The following is a 17296-nucleotide window of genomic DNA, read 5'->3' as shown; positions in this document are numbered from 1 at the left end:
TTGTCACTGTGTGTTATGAAACGTCCAAATCTCTGGTATTATTTTTATTTTTTATTTTTTGTAGAAACAAAGTAAAGTTAATTATGACCCTTGATTTTTTTTTTTTTAACAACTTGAATGGAATTGTGTTTATTTAGTATTATATCAATATCAAGTGACTATGTTTAAAAGAAAACTTCACGTGTAGTTTATCAGACTTTTTTTATCGTCATGTCAGCGCTCGTGTTTTATTTTGGAACTTTTATTCCCCCCCTTTGTTTTATTTGTGAGGACTTCAGCAGCAGCAGCATATCTGAGAAAGCAGTGCATGATGGACTCCGTCACTGCTTTCAATCTGTTGCTGGACTTCTTTAAAACACACACGCACACAATGCTGTACACACACACACACACACACATTACAGACTCGAGCGCACAGGCGCGCGTGCAGCTCGGACCGACAACCGGAAACTTGTAAAAAAGGGCTTTATTTCTGTTCCTCGCTCGCAGACCCGCCACAGGCATCGCATTCCCAGTTTTGTATAAAAGCTTAGATGAAAGTGTACATTTGATTTTCCTCTTTTGTGTAATTACAGTTAGCTGTTAACGAGATGGAATTATTATTATTATTATTATTATTGTTATGTGGAAAATAAATGCCTTCGATGAATACCAAGTGCTCATGTCCCATTTTAGGCACATGTTTCCTGTCTGTCTGATGTGTGCGAGATGAGAGGATGACTAAAATGGTGATGGACACAGGATGAGGTGGTGATGGAGGGATTAAGACATGAGGACAGAGACTAAACATTGGCCCTTGAATTGTGATTGCCTGACTCCTCTGTGCATGTAATCTTCTTGCTGAGAACATTCAAGTCGGATCTCCGAATGTTCGATAACTTTATCAGACCAGATAACACCCTCCAACTGCACCCCTGTCTCATTCTGCTTACAGCTGTGTTTATAAAGCAGCTCTACAGGATGTTTGTGTGTAATGGCTAATACAGGAGGGAAGTGTCTGGCTAAATCTGTTTTTTAAAAAGTCTTTGTGCTTGCAGTCATTTTTAAAGGGAAAATTTAATTTATTGGACCGGTTCAGAAGAACAGCCCTTTCCAGATGACCTTTATGACTAGTGCTCAGGATTTTTATCGGTGAGGAGGAAAAAAAGAAAAGAAAAGAAAAAGTGCACACACACCCTGTGTGACGTGTAATATGAAAAGTGACCAGCAGGTGTCACTGTGCGCTCAGCAACCTGTGCTACCGAGTCTGCGCATGCGCGAAACTGACAGACGTTTGTTCTTTACACATTAACCCTTTGATGCAAAACACATGCACACCCCTTCTAATGCACAACATGGGTCAAAAATGACCCGCATTCATTTTCCAGGTTTGCTCTGTCTTTTGAAATCAATTTATTTTATGATTGAATATTCCAAGTATTCTTTAAATATCTTGTTAATTTAATTTTTTCTTTCCTACTTTATGAACAAAAATACTCTTTATATTACTACACATGGATCATCCAAGTGTGATTTAAAATTAAATGTCTTAATACTATAATAATAATTTGTTTCAAGTAATTACTTTAGCAGTGAATGGGGCCAGTTATTTATTTATTAACTATGTCGTTAGCTAAGCCAACTACAATAAAATTAGCTAACTAAAGTAGAATATGTCAACAGCTCGGTAGCTAATAGTAATTACTGTAACTTTCTGACAAGTAATCTCACTCTCAAGGTAACCTAAACATCAATTTTTTTCTAAGGTAATGTTAGAACAATTGAAAAACATTACTTACATGTCTGACACAAGCACAATTCACAGTTCCCACCAAATGCATGCGGGTCGGTTCTGACCCATGTGTGTAAACTTGATGTAGAATTACAAAAGCTGTGCTTGTTCATAACTTAAGAAAGGAAGAATAAAAGTGATGATTTGTGCTAAACAAAAACAAGATAAGTATATCATAGAAACACTCAGCCATACATGAAATAACCTGGAAAATGAATGCAGGTCGTTTTTGACCCATTAGAAGGGTAGTGATACAAAAAGGGTTTTTATTCAAAAAGTAAGAAAGGAAAAAATAAAATAAGGATGTATGATGATCAAAAACAAGTTAATTGAGGAACACATTGAATACTGAATGATGGAATTAATTTATTGCAAAGATATAGAAGATAAAAACTCAGCCGGGTCACTTTTGACCCATGTTTTGCATCAGAGGGTTAAAGCACTTGTGTATAAGGGGGGGGGGGGGGGGGGGGGGGAGTACTTCCTTTGATTCTTTAATACTTTCCGACATTTAAGACGCTGATCATTTGCATCAAGTTATTAGTCTGAAAGAAATAATCAGTTGGTAAATATGTACACCAACTGGGAAAAAAAAACAACCTTTGATCTATTCCTAAATTCTATTCATCGTCTACAAAAGTTACTTTTTGTGGCTCCTGGAACTCGGCGTTTCCTCCTCTCACTTGTGTGTCGCCAAGCAACAAACCCGGCCTTCCAGCGCCATCATTGGCCACATCCTTCCCATCCTCCCTCACTTGGATTGGTGCACTGCTTCCGAATTATAAACTCCTAACCAATCGCGTGAGAGCAGGGCGGGGTTTGTAGAATACGGGTAGGAATGCTAGTAAATAAATAACGCACCTGTGCCTGGTTGCCGGGCGACGTGTAACTTTGAGGCAGCGGGGGTTTGATTCCTGGTGAAGGAGAGAAATGAAGGAAATGAGGGAGTGGCAGAAATCCGGAGAAAGAGAAGAAGTAGTCCATCTGGCCAGGAGCATCAGAGCAAGACGCTGAGCTCGTGCTGAAAGGAGGAGCAGGATTCAGGAACTCCTGAGATGAAGGCACCTGATGCTGGAGCTACTCAAAAAGAGAAGAAGAAGAAGTTATGAGCATCACGGTTACTTTTTTTGCCCCTCTGCGTGCTGCGTGATTTCATCTCAGGAAGGTATGTTGATTTTCACTTTCAAGCATCATATGTATTTCCCCCCAGAACACTAATTTCTTTATCATTTTGTATTCTTCTAGGACACAGTAATGATATTATGAAATCCGTCCATGACTAAGATGGAAAGCCCATTTTCCAGCATGATCTGACCACACGTTCATGCCCCATTTGTTTCTGGACAGGAAGGGACCATGGCAGCATTGGGGTGCCTAAACGTGACCAACGCGACGAGTGGCAGTGTGCCGTACCCGCTGCAGGTGTCTCTGGTGGTGCTCGTAGTGCTGCTCATCCTCCTCACGGTGTCCGGGAACGTGCTGGTGGTCATCGCCGTGTTCACGAGTAGAGCCTTGAAGGCTCCGCAGAACCTGTTTCTGGTTTCTTTGGCGTCGGCTGACATTTTGGTGGCGACGCTGGTCATACCGTTCTCGCTGGCCAACGAGCTGATGGGTTACTGGTATTTTGGGCAAGCGTGGTGCGAGGTGTACCTGGCGCTGGACGTGTTGTTCTGCACTGCCTCCATCGCACACCTGTGCGCCATCAGCTTGGACCGCTACTGGTCCATCACGCAAGCCGTGGAGTACAACCTGAAGCGCACGCCGCGCCGCATCAAGTGCATCATCCTCGTTGTGTGGGTCATCGCTGCAGTCATTTCCTTCCCGCCACTCATCACCATGGTGAAGGAGACACACCAAGAGGTGGGGCGTCCACTGTGCAAGATCAACGAGGACAAGTGGTACATCATCTCGTCCTCCATCGGCTCATTCTTCCTGCCCTGCATCATCATGGTGCTCGTTTACATCCGCATCTACCAGATCGCCAAGAGCAGGACCAGAGGAACAGGAAGAAAAGAAGAGGAAGAACGGAGGAAGAACAATAACAAAAAGGAACAGAATGGCGACGGGCAATGCCACGAGAAGCTTAACGGCAACCCGGACGACAAGGACAAAGACGACGTCAACGGTGTGGACATGGACGAGTCGTCCTCGTCCGACCACAAGAACGACAACGCTTGCTCCAACAAGAAGAAGCGAGCCAAAGGCAAGACCAGGCTGAGCCAGATCAAACCCGGGGACGAGACGGGCAAGCGGTCGACGCGACAGAGCGTCAATCGCGGCCGCTGGAAGGGCCGCCAGAACCGCGAGAAGCGCTTCACCTTCGTCTTGGCCGTCGTCGTTGGCGTCTTCGTCATCTGCTGGTTTCCTTTCTTCTTCACGTACACGCTGATGGCACTCTGCGACTCGTGCTGCATTCCCACCACGCTCTTCAAGTTCTTCTTCTGGTTCGGCTACTGCAACAGCTCACTCAACCCCATCATCTACACCATCTTCAACCACGACTTCAGGAGGGCTTTCAAAAAGATCCTGTGCCGAGTAGAACGCAGGCTCATGTGAATCAGACGATACATTGGTGTATTATTAGTCATCTCTTCTACAGCGATGCAGGGTCAGCGTGTCATTCAGAACTATAACCTGTTCCGATTCCTGACCTGTATTACAGCCAGTACCGAACATGACGACATCCACGCTTCGCTTACACAATCTACACCATCACCGACGAGGACGAGAAGATGATCTTGTGCCAAGCACAGGGCGGGAGGGTCGTGCGAACTGGACACTGCCTCTTCAGTGTTGGAGCTGACGTTGCTCTTTAACGCCAATGTGGGATTCACTTCCCTGATTGAACTTTAACCTACAATCCATTAAGACAAGACAAACAAGGGGTCACGTCAGTGTAAGACAAGCAACTTCCCAGCCATTTTGTTTTTACAGCTTGTACAGGACATCATAGACTGCAATTTAACGATGCCACATTAGTCTGATTTATTGCGAGGTAACCAGCCAGAGGGGAAGTGTGTACAGTAAACAGTAATACACGTCGTGCTGTTGAAATATTGGCTCTCGATTCGACACCTGCTTTTGTATTATACATCAATAGAGTGATAAGAAGTAAGTGCACTCTGGTGCTTTGCTCTGTAAATATCACAAATCACACAGTGGGAACCTGCAAGCAAGGCACACACTTCCACACTGGTCACTCTCATTAGTACGAATGTCGTGTGTGTGTGTGTGTGTGTGTGTGTGTGTGGGGTGGTGTTAAATACGCACATCATGGATGGTGATACCGTAGTATTTTGCCCTCTGGGGAAGATCAGAAAATGTGACAAAAGATGTGAAAATGAATTTCACTCCTTACCACTTTGATGTTAAAGACTCAGTGAAAATGTGACGAATAAAAACCACGGAGAAAGAAAATTAGATTTTGTTCTTTAATTTAGAAGGAAGAGAGTTCTGGACGTCTTGTCACATTTTGTAACTTCTCAGATAGAGAGAGGGAGTGTTATATTTTTCCCCCGAGCACTGAAACACAACCTGTTATGAAACCGTTGGTACGGATTACCAGGACAAAATGATTCCTTCCTCCCCCTCACCGAAATAACGATTCATTTAATATGAGCCATTAGGCAAATTGATGATGAGCCGGTCCTATGTGAGCCAAATCGACTCGTTTCACAGCAACGCAGGCCTCTTCCCGAGGCTTTATATTTCCCTAAAGGCTGTAAAGAAGTGCATGTTTTTATATATAAAGACTCGGATTTACCAGTCACACGGCCGTAACGCACACCACGCAGCAGTTTGGAGATAATCGGGCAGTGATAAAATATATCGGTGTTGTATCTGAAATGAAACTGCTAAGGCTAAACTTCATCTTTAACAGTTTTCCCTTTTACACTGGAAACCATATAATCAGTTGCGGTATTTTGGGAACAAAGTTAATTAACCCAGCCAGATCATCTCTGGTAAATCATTTCAAGTTCCTGCTTCTGCAATTTTGTCTCCAGTAAATGCAATTCTGAGAGGAAATTTTTAAAAGCACTTGGAACAAAGAGAGCCCACTTTCATTCCCATGGGAGTGTAAAGCGTGCCTTGTGCAGCGCTGCATAAACTCCCTTTATTGCATTTCATCTTCAGGAAATGCTTTGTCCTGGTCAGAGACAGTGTGCTTTAAGTTTGTTAGAAAACATGGCGGGCCAGTACAAACAAAAATAACTGCAGGAGGAGGTGGGATTTGTCAGAATTCCTTAAGCAGAAGGATGAATGGGTCGGGATTTCTTCAGGAGCAAGTGGGATTGGTTGGAACTGGTTTGGGAAGGGAACAGATTGGACTGGGTGGAATTCTATTGGGAGCATGTGGGATTGGTCAGAAGTCCTTCAGGAGAAGTTTCTTTTTTTTGGGGGGGGGTCAGAATTCCTTAAGCAGAAGGATGAATGGGTCAGGATTTCTTCAGGAGCAAGTGGGATTGGTTGGAACTGGTTTGGGAAGGGAACGGATTGGACTGGGTGGAATTCTATTGGGAGCATGTGGATTGGTCAGAAGTCCTTCAGGAGAAGTTTCTTTTTTGGGGGGTCAGAATTCCTTAAGCAGAAGGATGAATGGGTCAGGCTTTCTTCAGGAGCAAGTGGGATTGGTTGGAACTGGTTTGGGAAGGGAATGGATTGGACTGGGTGGAATTCTATTGGGAGCATGTGGGATTGGTCAGAAGTCCTTCAGGAGAAGTTTCTTTTTTTGGGGGGGGTCAGAAATCCTTCAGGAGAGGGTGGGAATGGTCAGAATTGCATCAAGAGCAGGTAGAATCAGCCAAAATTCATTTGGGAGTGGGTGGGACTGGTCAGAATTCCTTTAGGAATGGATTGGGTGGAACTCTATTGGGAGCATGTGAGATTGGTCAGAAGTCCTTCAGGAGAAGAAATCCTTCAGGAGAGGGTGGGAATGGTCAGAATTGCATCAGGAGCAGGTAGGATCAGCCAAAATTCCTTTAGGAATGGATTGGGTGGAATTCTATTGGGAGCATGTGGGATTGGTCAGAAGTCCTTCAGGAGAAGTTTCTTTTTTGGGGGGGGGGGGGTGTCAGAATTCCTTAAGCAGAAGGATGAATGGGTCAGGATTTCTTCAGGAGCAAGTGGGATTGGTTGGAACTGGTTTGGGAAGGGAACGGATTGGACTGGGTGGAATTCTATTGGGAGCATGTGGGATTGGTCAGAAGTCCTTCAGGAGAAGTTTCTTTTTTTTGGGGGGGGGGGGGTCAGAAATCCTTCAGGAGAGGGTGGGAATGGTCAGAATTGCATCAAGAGCAGGTAGAATCAGCCAAAATTCCTTTGGGAGTGGGTGGGACTGGTCAGAATTCCTTTAGGAATGGATTGGGTGGAACTCTATTGGGAGCATGTGAGATTGGTCAGAAGTCCTTCAGGAGAAGAAATCCTTCAGGAGAGGGTGGGAATGGTCAGAATTGCATCAGGAGCAGGTAGGATCAGCCAAAATTCCTTTAGGAATGGATTGGGTGGAATTCTATTGGGAGCATGTGGGATTGGTCAGAAGTCCTTCAGGAGCAAGCAAGATTAGTCAGAACTTCATTAGAAGTAGAGGTTGGATCAGCCAAAATTCCTTTGGGAGTGGGTGGGACTGGCCAGAATTCCTTTGGGCAGGGCTGGTCAAAAGTTTTGCAAGAACAGGTGGGGTTGATTGAAATTTCTTTAAGAGAAAAGAAAGTGGGAGTGCAATTTTTTTTTGTGGGGGGGGGCTAGTCTGATGCACACCTTTACACCATAGTAACTTCAGCAGCACGTTCTGGTTCATTATGCTGCAAAATGAAATGACCTTGAACGTGTGACCAGATTTCATAGATGAGGAGATTTGCTTTGTTCTGGAGACCCTGCTGTCTTTTACTGTGGACATCTGTCCATTAAAAACTTTACAGAATTCTACAAGATTTAAAAAAAAAACTACATTAAAATCGCACTATAATCTGATCCATCTGTTTGACACTTCACAGTGGTTTCCATCTTCTGAGACATGAAATCTCACTGTGGAAGAGGACAATCCATCAGAACTTTAACCCAACTGTTTTTAATGCTAAATGAGAAAAGAAAAATGTCCTAAGATTTTTTTTTCAGTAATCCTGGAGACATCTGCATCCTGGAGTGTGTTCCTCTTCCAGATTTTTTTTTAGCCTCATGATGAACTACTTTACTTTGTCTTTGTCCAGCTGAGGAACAATAGTGACCGAACCCAGATTCAGCTGCCATCTTGAAAATCTAGGTCTTGTTAGTAGCTCTGTACTTGAACAAAACTGTACACATCTACCCAAAAGAGAAATAACCACCACCAAGAAATCAAATGTACATTTCTTTTTGGTCTCCTGAAATAAACTGAGTGTGTTGTATCTGTCTTGAGGCTCATCAAGGATTCTTTGTTCCTGTAGTGCGTCTCATGTGTAGGCTTCCAGGCCAACAATCTACATTCAAGTCAAGTCTAATTTATTTGTATAGCGCTTTTAACAAGGCATCGTCGCAAAGCAGCTTCACAGATTTTTTTTTTTTTTTTAATTCGAAGAAAATGACCTGTTGCACCTGACTGAAGGACCGCAGTTCTGCTAGTATAATGAATTTTTTCTTCATTGAGGTTAACTCCTACTTTGGTTTTAAAACGTAATGGTTTTCCTTAGAAAAGCTCTCGACACTGACTGCCACTTTAAGAGAAATGACTAAGGTCACTTTCCTAACTGAAAATGCCACACTTCTGCTTTTTATAACAACCCTTTGGAGCCGAACCACTTTTTTTTTATTTCTGATTTGAAAATGTCCAGTGGTTATGAGGTCACCTGGATCTTGTAGAGCAGTTGGATGGATACATCAATCAATCAGTGTCTGTTCTGGATGAGAATAAGCCATATGTACATTCTTGGGTATAATCGGAAAAGTACAATTTTATATTTGGATTGTTAAAAATCCTGCATTTTTAATTCATAATTGTAACATATTGATCCGTTTTAGACCAAATGTTCTGTTCCATGTTAAACGACTTTCCTTCTGCTGATAATGTGCCTGTGACTTTATCTCCCCCCCCACACACACACTTTGTTTTCTTGAAATAGAAATCAGATTCACATTTAAGTGTTTTCCCAGCACTAACATACCTGATTCAGGTCATTAGCCAAATATGAAAGCGCTTTTGAATAGAATGTGTCCGAGAAGGAAATCTGCTCATGGTACCCAACGAACATGAGAGGAACCTTGAAGGCTTCTTAAAGTGTTTCAGATCCAAGATCTGGTTGCTTATGAAGTATTCATGATGCTCTGAAGGGGTAAATGTGATCAACTGAAACTGTAGATTATACAGCACGAAGCGGGATTTATAGTGCCATATACTGCATCCGTAGCAGAAGTCACCCATCTTTTTTACCCCCCTCAACTCTGATCTCATACCAGACTCATGAATCTTTTCAAATCAAGCTACAACGGCCTAACCATAAACAAGAGTGCTCTGAGGGCACAATATCCCCCGCTGGCAAGTCGGCCATAACTGGTAAAATGTGACCGAATTGAACAAAATTGCAATATGCGTATTACGGACATATAACAAAGAATCCTGTCAAGTTTCGTGAAAGTCCTCCAAAAATTGTAGTTTATTTCAGAAGGCGAGTACCCTTCCCGGGACGGACATCGGCACGACATAATCCCTCTTCGGGCCTTTCAGCCAGCGGGGGATAAAAAGTGTGATCCATCGGTTTCTTACTCACACAAACAAAACTGGGAATTCCACTTGGAAAGATTCAAGGAAAAAGGTCATGCATGTCAAGTTCACTCAAAATACAAACTATGTCTTGGCGGCTGAGGGCTGACCGCTGCTCTTTAACGGATCAGGTTTCAATCCGACCCGCATATTTAGGCCAACAACAACAGTGTTCCCAGCGATGTATTCCATGCTAGTTCATGAAATGTCTCAGCAGACAGCTTTGGGCCGTTTCTGTCGCACTGGGTTAGAAAAATCTGTTGCAACTCAATAAAAAGGTCAATAACAGTTCAGTGTTTTATTACTAGCTTTCATTTGTAGGGATTTGGGGGGGGGGGGGGGGAGTTTGTGGAACAAGTTTTGCTTTTCGTTCCCTAATGTAGTGCTTACTAAAATTAATCTTGTTTTACCCTTATTGACAGTGGCTCCATCCCCATGGAGAGCCCCCCACCATATGGGGCCCTGAACTGACAATAGTCTGGGAAGAGGAGTCTCTGAGCACTTGTGGTCTAACATGCCGATGTCATCAACTCACTTTCCCATGTGTTGGCAGTTTGCTTCACCGACATGAAATGCGTCACTGTCAACATGTTTACCATTTGGCCCAATTCCAGAAATGAAGCTTAAACTTGGCTTATACGCAAACCCACCAAAAGTTTGCCTCATTTCACAATTAAGTCATGTAAGCTAGCAGAACAGAGCCCAGCTTTCAGTGTTAAAAATACAAAATGTGCCTTGAAAACATTTTATTTCTTACAAGTACAATTAACCTGGAAAATATTCAGATCATGACAAAGTAACCGGTTGAGTATTTATATCAGCGCATGCATCATGAGCGGAGTTTGGAAACCTGTTTGGAAAACTGTGGTCCATGACGGCCTGTTCATCGGTGTTTACGGGGCCCAGTCTTTCTATAGATACGCCCCAATGCTGCTTCACTCCACCCACATTTCATTCGGTTTGGAAAAGAAATCTTGGCAGAATCTGGTGAGTAAAAAGACCCCATAACTTTATATATAAAACAAACAAAAAAACCACCTTAATTCTAGTCTTAAGTTGCGATTTTTTTTTTTTAACCAATAATTTTGGTAGGGCTTTGCAAAGATGGTATTACTTGTGAAGGTGATGAAGTTAGACAGAGAATTAGTGAGGTTCCTCCTGGACTGGTATAAAGTGTTGAACTGTTTGAACGGCCAGCTTTGCATAAAAATTTACTCCCAGATTTATCATCACTTAAAAGAGCCAGGTAAGGTAATGCTTTGGATGAACCACCTCCATAGAAAATGCAAGTAATTCTGGCCAAGTACCCCAATTTCATGCAGCTCACGATGCTAACTAGGGCCAGCCATGACCTGAAGATTAGAGAAGCAGCCCAAAGGGTCACCGGTTCAATTCCCGGGACCGGCAGGAAAAATGTGAGCAGATGAACAATGAACAGCTTACTCCTCCCTCTGTATCATGGCTGAAGTGCCCTTGAATCTACCCTCCAACTGCTGCCCGGGTGCTGTAGCATAGCTGCCCACTGCTCTGAGTATGTGTGCGCGCTCATTCTATGTGCATGCTTCAGCTGTGCTCGAGTGTGCATGTGACCAAATAAAGGCTGCTTCTTATACTGGTAGTAGGAATGGTCAGCTGAAAAATTCACGTGAGTAAGAAAAACAGGACGGAGTAAATGCTTCACCAGTCTCAAGCAGCAAATCAGTACGAGCCCAATTCCAATGGTTTATAATGTTATAACTTGGCTATGAAGCGAATGAAGGGTCAAGGAGATTGGGGAGGAACTGGAGGCAGGTTTGAGGAGTAAAAGTAATTGTTCCAACGATGTACTACTTCTGTTTAACTCCTAGAGCTCAAATGACTAATGCGTCTTTAAAGTGCACGTCACGGGTAAATTCAGGAGCAAGATCAATGTAATTCTCCTATTTGATATTAAACTTTGGTCAAATATCTGTCACATTTTGCATTTTGTGCAATTTTTTTACCTTGCGCAATACCAGAAAAATTCAGATGAAATCAAGCTATTTGAGGCGAATTGGTCGGCCTCTGAAAAAACTTGGCATTTGGATTTCCCGGCAAACATTGATTTTCGGGGGCGGCACGGTGGTGTAGTGGTTAGCACTGTCGCCTCACAGCATGAAGGTCCGGGTTCGAGCCCCGTGGCGGGCGAGGGCCTTTCTGTGCGGAGTTTGCATGTTGTCCGCGTGGGTTTCCTCCGGGTGCTCCGGTTTCCCCCACAGTCCAAAGACATGCAGGTTAGGTTAACTGGTGACTCTAAATTGAGCGTAGGTGTGAATGTGAGTGTGAATGGTTGTCTGTGTCTATATGTCAGCCCTGTGATGATCTGGCGACTTGTCCAGGGTGTACCCCGCCTTTCGCCCATAGTCAGCTGGGATAGGCTCCAGCTTGCCTGCAACCCTGTAGAACAGGATAAAGCGGCTAGAGATAATGAGATGAGAATGACACTGATTTTCATGACGTCACGTGCGGGACAACTCCTTCTGAATCCTACATCAGCGCTGGTTTGTTTATGAGAAAACGATCTGGTGGTTTTCCGCAAATTTCTTCAACGTTATCACGTAATTATTAAAATGGTTAACAGATGTATCGTAGGAGGGTGTAGCAACACCAAGCTTGATGGGATTAGTACTCATCGTTTTCCAAAAGACCGGACAATGAGAGAGAAATGGGAGCGCTTGGTCTACACAGGCTGTGGACTGAAACCGTGCAAAGCTTGCGCAGCCTGCTGGCGCTTCCGCAGATAACGTCACGAATCTGGCTCCAGACTTCCTTGGGATTTTTCCAGACGCGTTTTGTTATTTTATTCTGCTGTAGACAGATTCCGCATTGTGCAAAATTACCCTTCTGGATGAGTGTGTAAAAGGACATACTTTCATATTAAAAAAAACAAACAAAATTGGTCCAGAATATGTCCTTTAAACTGAATCCACTGCCATACCTATAACTGTGTTCACGGATTAATCATCACCCGACACTGACAGAGACCCAAGTTGGCTAAATAAAACAAAACAGAGGGCTCCGCATGTGCAAAATAATGAGAAAGTGGTTTAAAAATAACAGCAAAGTTCAAGTAGACACGGGTTGGCCTGTAGCCTAGCTACAGCTACTGTTAGCTATTCTTTTCAGGGCTCACGCTCATCATTTTACTAATCGCACATGATAAAACCCATGACCAAAACTCCAGTTTAAATTCAACTAAACAAGCTGTACGCCACAAAATGTTCAGTTATGTCAGCAAAGTAGAGATCTAATTTGATCCATGGCCACATACAGTACCTCACAGTAACTAGCTAGCAAGTAGACAAGCTAGTTGTAAGCGACACACAATGTTCATAACGAGGTTAGCTAAACGAGCTAAAAATGGAGAATATCTAGCTAGATTTAAAAGTGAAGTGACGATATCTAAAGCAAATTAAAAAGCGGTCGTGAGGAGAGAGAGGGTTCTGTCAAAAATATCAAAAAGTCTAGCTAGCCTGGCTAACTGTTTTTAAGGTAATCTCTTCACAACTCGGCGTAGAGCATTGCAAAAATACTCCATGCTTCTCTTTTAATCCTTGTATCATACCAGTTACTGTGAAAATATTCAGATTTATTTAAAAATTCTGTATGCCACATCAACACTGACCGGTACCATCAGCACCTATTAACATGTTAGCCAAGCTCATGTCATTATTAATCCTTTTATGAACTGAATCAGGTACATTAGTGCAGGAAAAGTAAAAATGCAATGTGGGACTGATTAACACCATCCTACCAAGTTGACCTAATAAATGCAATTAAATGGACCATAAAGTAAAAATCTACCCTGGACAACCTGTATATTAATCTTCATAATTAACGTGATGGTCAGTGTTTCACGAACACCACTGCACTAGTCATCTCTTAGATCGCTAGCTAGCGGAGCCCAGTTTCTGCTTTTACTCGGCACCTTATAGCTGCGTTGCAATCTGGATCTAGAGTCCAGTGTTCACACCAATGTGCCAACTTTCTCATTCATATGCTGTTGAACCTCTCTGGGAGAATGGCGAGCAAGAAGCAGCTCTTGCTCGTGTTTTTAGGAAAACCTGTCTGGTATCATAGTTGTTTACGATTCAACACAAATTCCTTCTTACAGAAGCAACAAAAATACAGCACTAACCAAATATTAGCACCACAATCCATAATATGTCTATATAAAACATTTTAAATGTGTTTCAGGGTGGGGTTTTCCTTTATATAAAAAAAAAAGTCTATGTAAAAGTACTGATCATATTTTACAACCCCGATTCCAAAAAAGTTGGGACGCTGTGTAAAACGTAAATAAAAATATGGAATGCAATGACTTGCAAATCCTTTTCAACCTATATTTAATTGAATACAAAAGATATTTAAACATACACTCATTCTGAATTTATTGCCTGCAACACGTTCCAAATAAAGTTGGGACAAGGACGCGTTTACATCACCTTGGTTTTTTTTTTAACAACACTCAGTAAGCATTTAGGAACTGAGGACACCAATTGCTGAAGTTGTGAAAGTGAAATTCTTTTCTATTCTTTCTTGATGCTCGACTTCAGTTACTCAACAACAGTCCGGGGTCTCCGGTATAGCATTTTGCGCTTCGTAAAATGTGCCACACATTTTCAAATGGGAGGCAGGCAGGCCAGTTTAGCACCCGCCCTCTTTTACTACAAAGCCGTGCTGTTGTAACACATGCAGAACATGACTTGGCACTGTCTTGCTTGAATAAGCAGGAACATCAATGAAAACAACAACATCTTGCCTCAAAATCTGTATGCACCTTTCAGCATTAATGGACCTTTCAAAGATGTGAAGGCTCATTGGAGATTTCAAAGATGTGCCCTTACCATGGGCACCAACACACCCGCATGTATATTTATAGATGCTGGCTTTTGAATGTTGTGCTGGAAACAATTCTTTTCCTCTGTCATCCAGAGGGCATAAATGTCCAGGATTTCCAAAAACAATTCAAAATGAGGACTCGTCAGAACACAGCACACTTTTCACTTTGCATCAGTACATCTTGGACGAGCTCGGGCCCAGAGAATTCAAGGGAGTTTATGGACGTTGTTGATATTTGGGTGTTTGTTTTGCATGGTAGATGCAGCGACAAACTGCATTTACCCTCAACGGTTTTCCGAAGTGTTCCCAAGCCCATGTAGTAATGTCCTTTATACAATCATGTAGGTTTTTAAATGCAGTGCCACCTGAGGGATCGAAGCTCACGGGCATTCAACATTGGGTTTTTGGCCCCTTTGTTGCAGAGATTCCCTTGGATTCTCTGAATCTTTTGAGATTAGACTGTCGATGGTGAAATCCCTAAATTCCTTGCAATTGCATGTTGCAAAATGTTCTTCTGAAACTACTGGACTATTTCCTCCACACAGTTTTTCACAAAGTGGTGAACCTCACCCCATCTTTGCTTGTGAACGACCGGGCCTTTCCAATTACCCGTTTATCTGAAGGCTGTTCCAAACAGTGTTTGTGAGAATTCCACAACTATTCTCAGTCTTTTGTTGCCCGGTCCCAATTTTTTTTTGGAATGTGCTGCAGACATCAATGAGTATATTTACACACACACAAAAAAAAAACGATCAGTTTGAACATTATTTTGTCTTTCACTTAAACTTTTTGTTCAATTGCATTTTATCTTTTGTCTTTCAACTGAATATAGGTTGAAAAGGATTTGCAAGTCCTTGCGTTTCGTATTTATGGTTTACGCAGCTTCCCAACTTTAAAACTGGGGTTGTACACTACAGTATTGGGAGGACTCCCCCCAAGGTTGGTTATTGTAGAAGCTGTGAAAAGTGAGTACCACCTATATTTTTGGATTTCTTGCAGAGTTTGCACAGCTGTCTGTGGAAATCAATGGGAGGTCACTGGGCTATGTCCTCTCAGCATGGGGATACATGGGAAAATGACTGTCCCATGGTATTTTCACAGCATCAGACCAGTTTGTAGCCACCTGCATTTCATTTCTTTTTTTAATGCTCTTATTGACACCACCAGCCATTTCACTCTGGTTGGATCCTGTTGCTACATGTTCCGATACATTAGTAGCTCAAATGAGGTTAAGCGAAGGTAAGTCACTGTTGAACTTAAGAAGCAGAACATTACCCTGTAGACACTGAGATCTGAGGTGAAACCCATGCGTGGACCACATCACACCAATATTCTAGTTAGTTTTCGATATTCTGTCTGACAGCTTACAGCGAACATAATGTCCGTCTCTTGTACCGATGTGCAAGCGCTCAAGGGTGTAGTGTTTATTTCAGTTAATACCCTTCCTCTATGAGGGCAAAGAAGTTTGGTATAAATGTTTGTTGTGCCATTACACACGGAGCGTTGAAGGTCTATCAACCATCTGATTCATGTTAAAAGCCACAACTGTATTGTTCATTTTCTATATATTGTGAATAAAAGTTGGTGCATTTTACCTATATGCAAGGTGTTATGTTTAAAATGTGAATTAATACTCATGTTGACTTGCTTTGTTAATATTATTAATGCTAAAATTCATGTTAGCGCTGTCACCTCACAGCAAGAAGGTCCGGGTTCGAGCCCCGTGGCCGGCGAGGGCCTTTCTGTGCGGAGTTTGCATGTTCTCCCCGTGTCCGCGTGGGTTTCCTCCGGGTGCTCCGGTTTCCCCCACAGTCCAAAGACATGCAGGTTAGGTTAACCGGTGACTCTAAATTGACCGTAGGTGTGAATGTGAGTGTGAATGGTTGTCTGTGTCTATGTGTCAGCCCTGTGATGACCTGGCGACTTGTCCAGGGTGTACCCCGCCTTTCGCCCGTAGTCAGCTGGGATAGGCTCCAGTTTGCCTGCGACCCTGTAGAACAGGATAAAGCGGCTAGAGATAATGAGATGAGATGAATTCATGCTTTGTGAAATGTTTACCAATATGCAATACATAATCTTTGTTAAAAGAAGCTTAATGCATCTGCAGGTTTGCGTTACGTCATACACAAGTATTTGTTCTACTATGCAGAGACGAAGGTGGGGCATATCAACAAGGTGTATGATGCATTTTATTTGTGCAAATGGAGAAGATGAAAAACTTGTACAATTTTCATCCTCCCCTCGCTAATTTGATCACCTCCAAATTCCCGCCCACCAGCCAGCTCACCCTGTTCATGCCAATCTCCAGTTGGTACTGGCGAGGATGAAGGCTAACATGTGCTTCCTCAAAAGACACGTTCAGCCAGCCAACTGGGTGGGAAACAAAAAGCAAACAAAACCCCACAATTAATTGCCCTCTTCCGCATACATGCCCTAGAGACGCCCATGGTCAACTAGTGTTGCTGTGACTGACAGGGAAGCGCGAGTAGGGCCAATTTTGCTCCCTTGCCATGGAGATTTTTGTGAGAATTTAATGGATGGAAAAACATCTTGCTTGTGTATTTAAAGTAGCAGTGGGAATTGCTACCTTATTTTAGCGAGTCAGGTCATTTGCTTACTCACCAATAAGAGTTGATGCTTCCTCTTTTTTTTTTTTTTTGGAATCCCTAAAGTCCCATTGTTGTTTTCCCCCCTTTCTTCTCTACCAGATATTTTGACCACACAACAGTATTTTTAGAATAAACTAACAGACAGGGGACAAGTCACGTGGTTCTGTTCTTTATCTCAATCACAAACATGGCCAAAGAAGAAGAACATGTGCAAAGAAACAAAAGGTTTAAAGAAATGATTCAGTCAGTGATGAATAAATTCAGTGACAGCTTAAAAGTTGCTGCTATTTTGATTAAATTACACAGATCAAAAGTTGCATACAT

The 17296-nt window shown here is 42.7% G+C and overlaps 1 protein-coding gene across 2 annotated transcripts; it reads left to right on the top strand.

The window, feature by feature from the left end:
* The first annotated feature begins 2662 nt into the window (after positions 1-2662).
* adra2a (adrenoceptor alpha 2A) lies at positions 2663-5188 on the top strand. Of its 2 annotated transcripts, none has more exons than XM_060911660.1 (2): positions 2663-2936; positions 3119-5188. In XM_060911660.1, the coding sequence occupies exon 2, from the start codon at positions 3128-3130 to the stop codon at positions 4325-4327; it is 1200 nt and encodes a 399-aa protein (XP_060767643.1). In that variant the 5' UTR covers positions 2663-2936; positions 3119-3127; the 3' UTR covers positions 4328-5188. The 2 variants fall into 2 exon arrangements, with proteins under 2 accessions (XP_060767643.1, XP_060767642.1); XM_060911659.1 differs by having other exon boundaries at positions 3017-5188.
* The last annotated feature ends 12108 nt before the right edge of the window (positions 5189-17296 follow it).

This window comes from Neoarius graeffei, chromosome 27 (genome assembly GCF_027579695.1).
Source record: "Neoarius graeffei isolate fNeoGra1 chromosome 27, fNeoGra1.pri, whole genome shotgun sequence".
Taxonomy (NCBI): Eukaryota; Metazoa; Chordata; class Actinopteri; order Siluriformes; family Ariidae; genus Neoarius; species Neoarius graeffei.
Note: the sequence above shows the minus strand (reverse complement) of the source record. Positions and strands in the feature narration are given on the sequence as shown.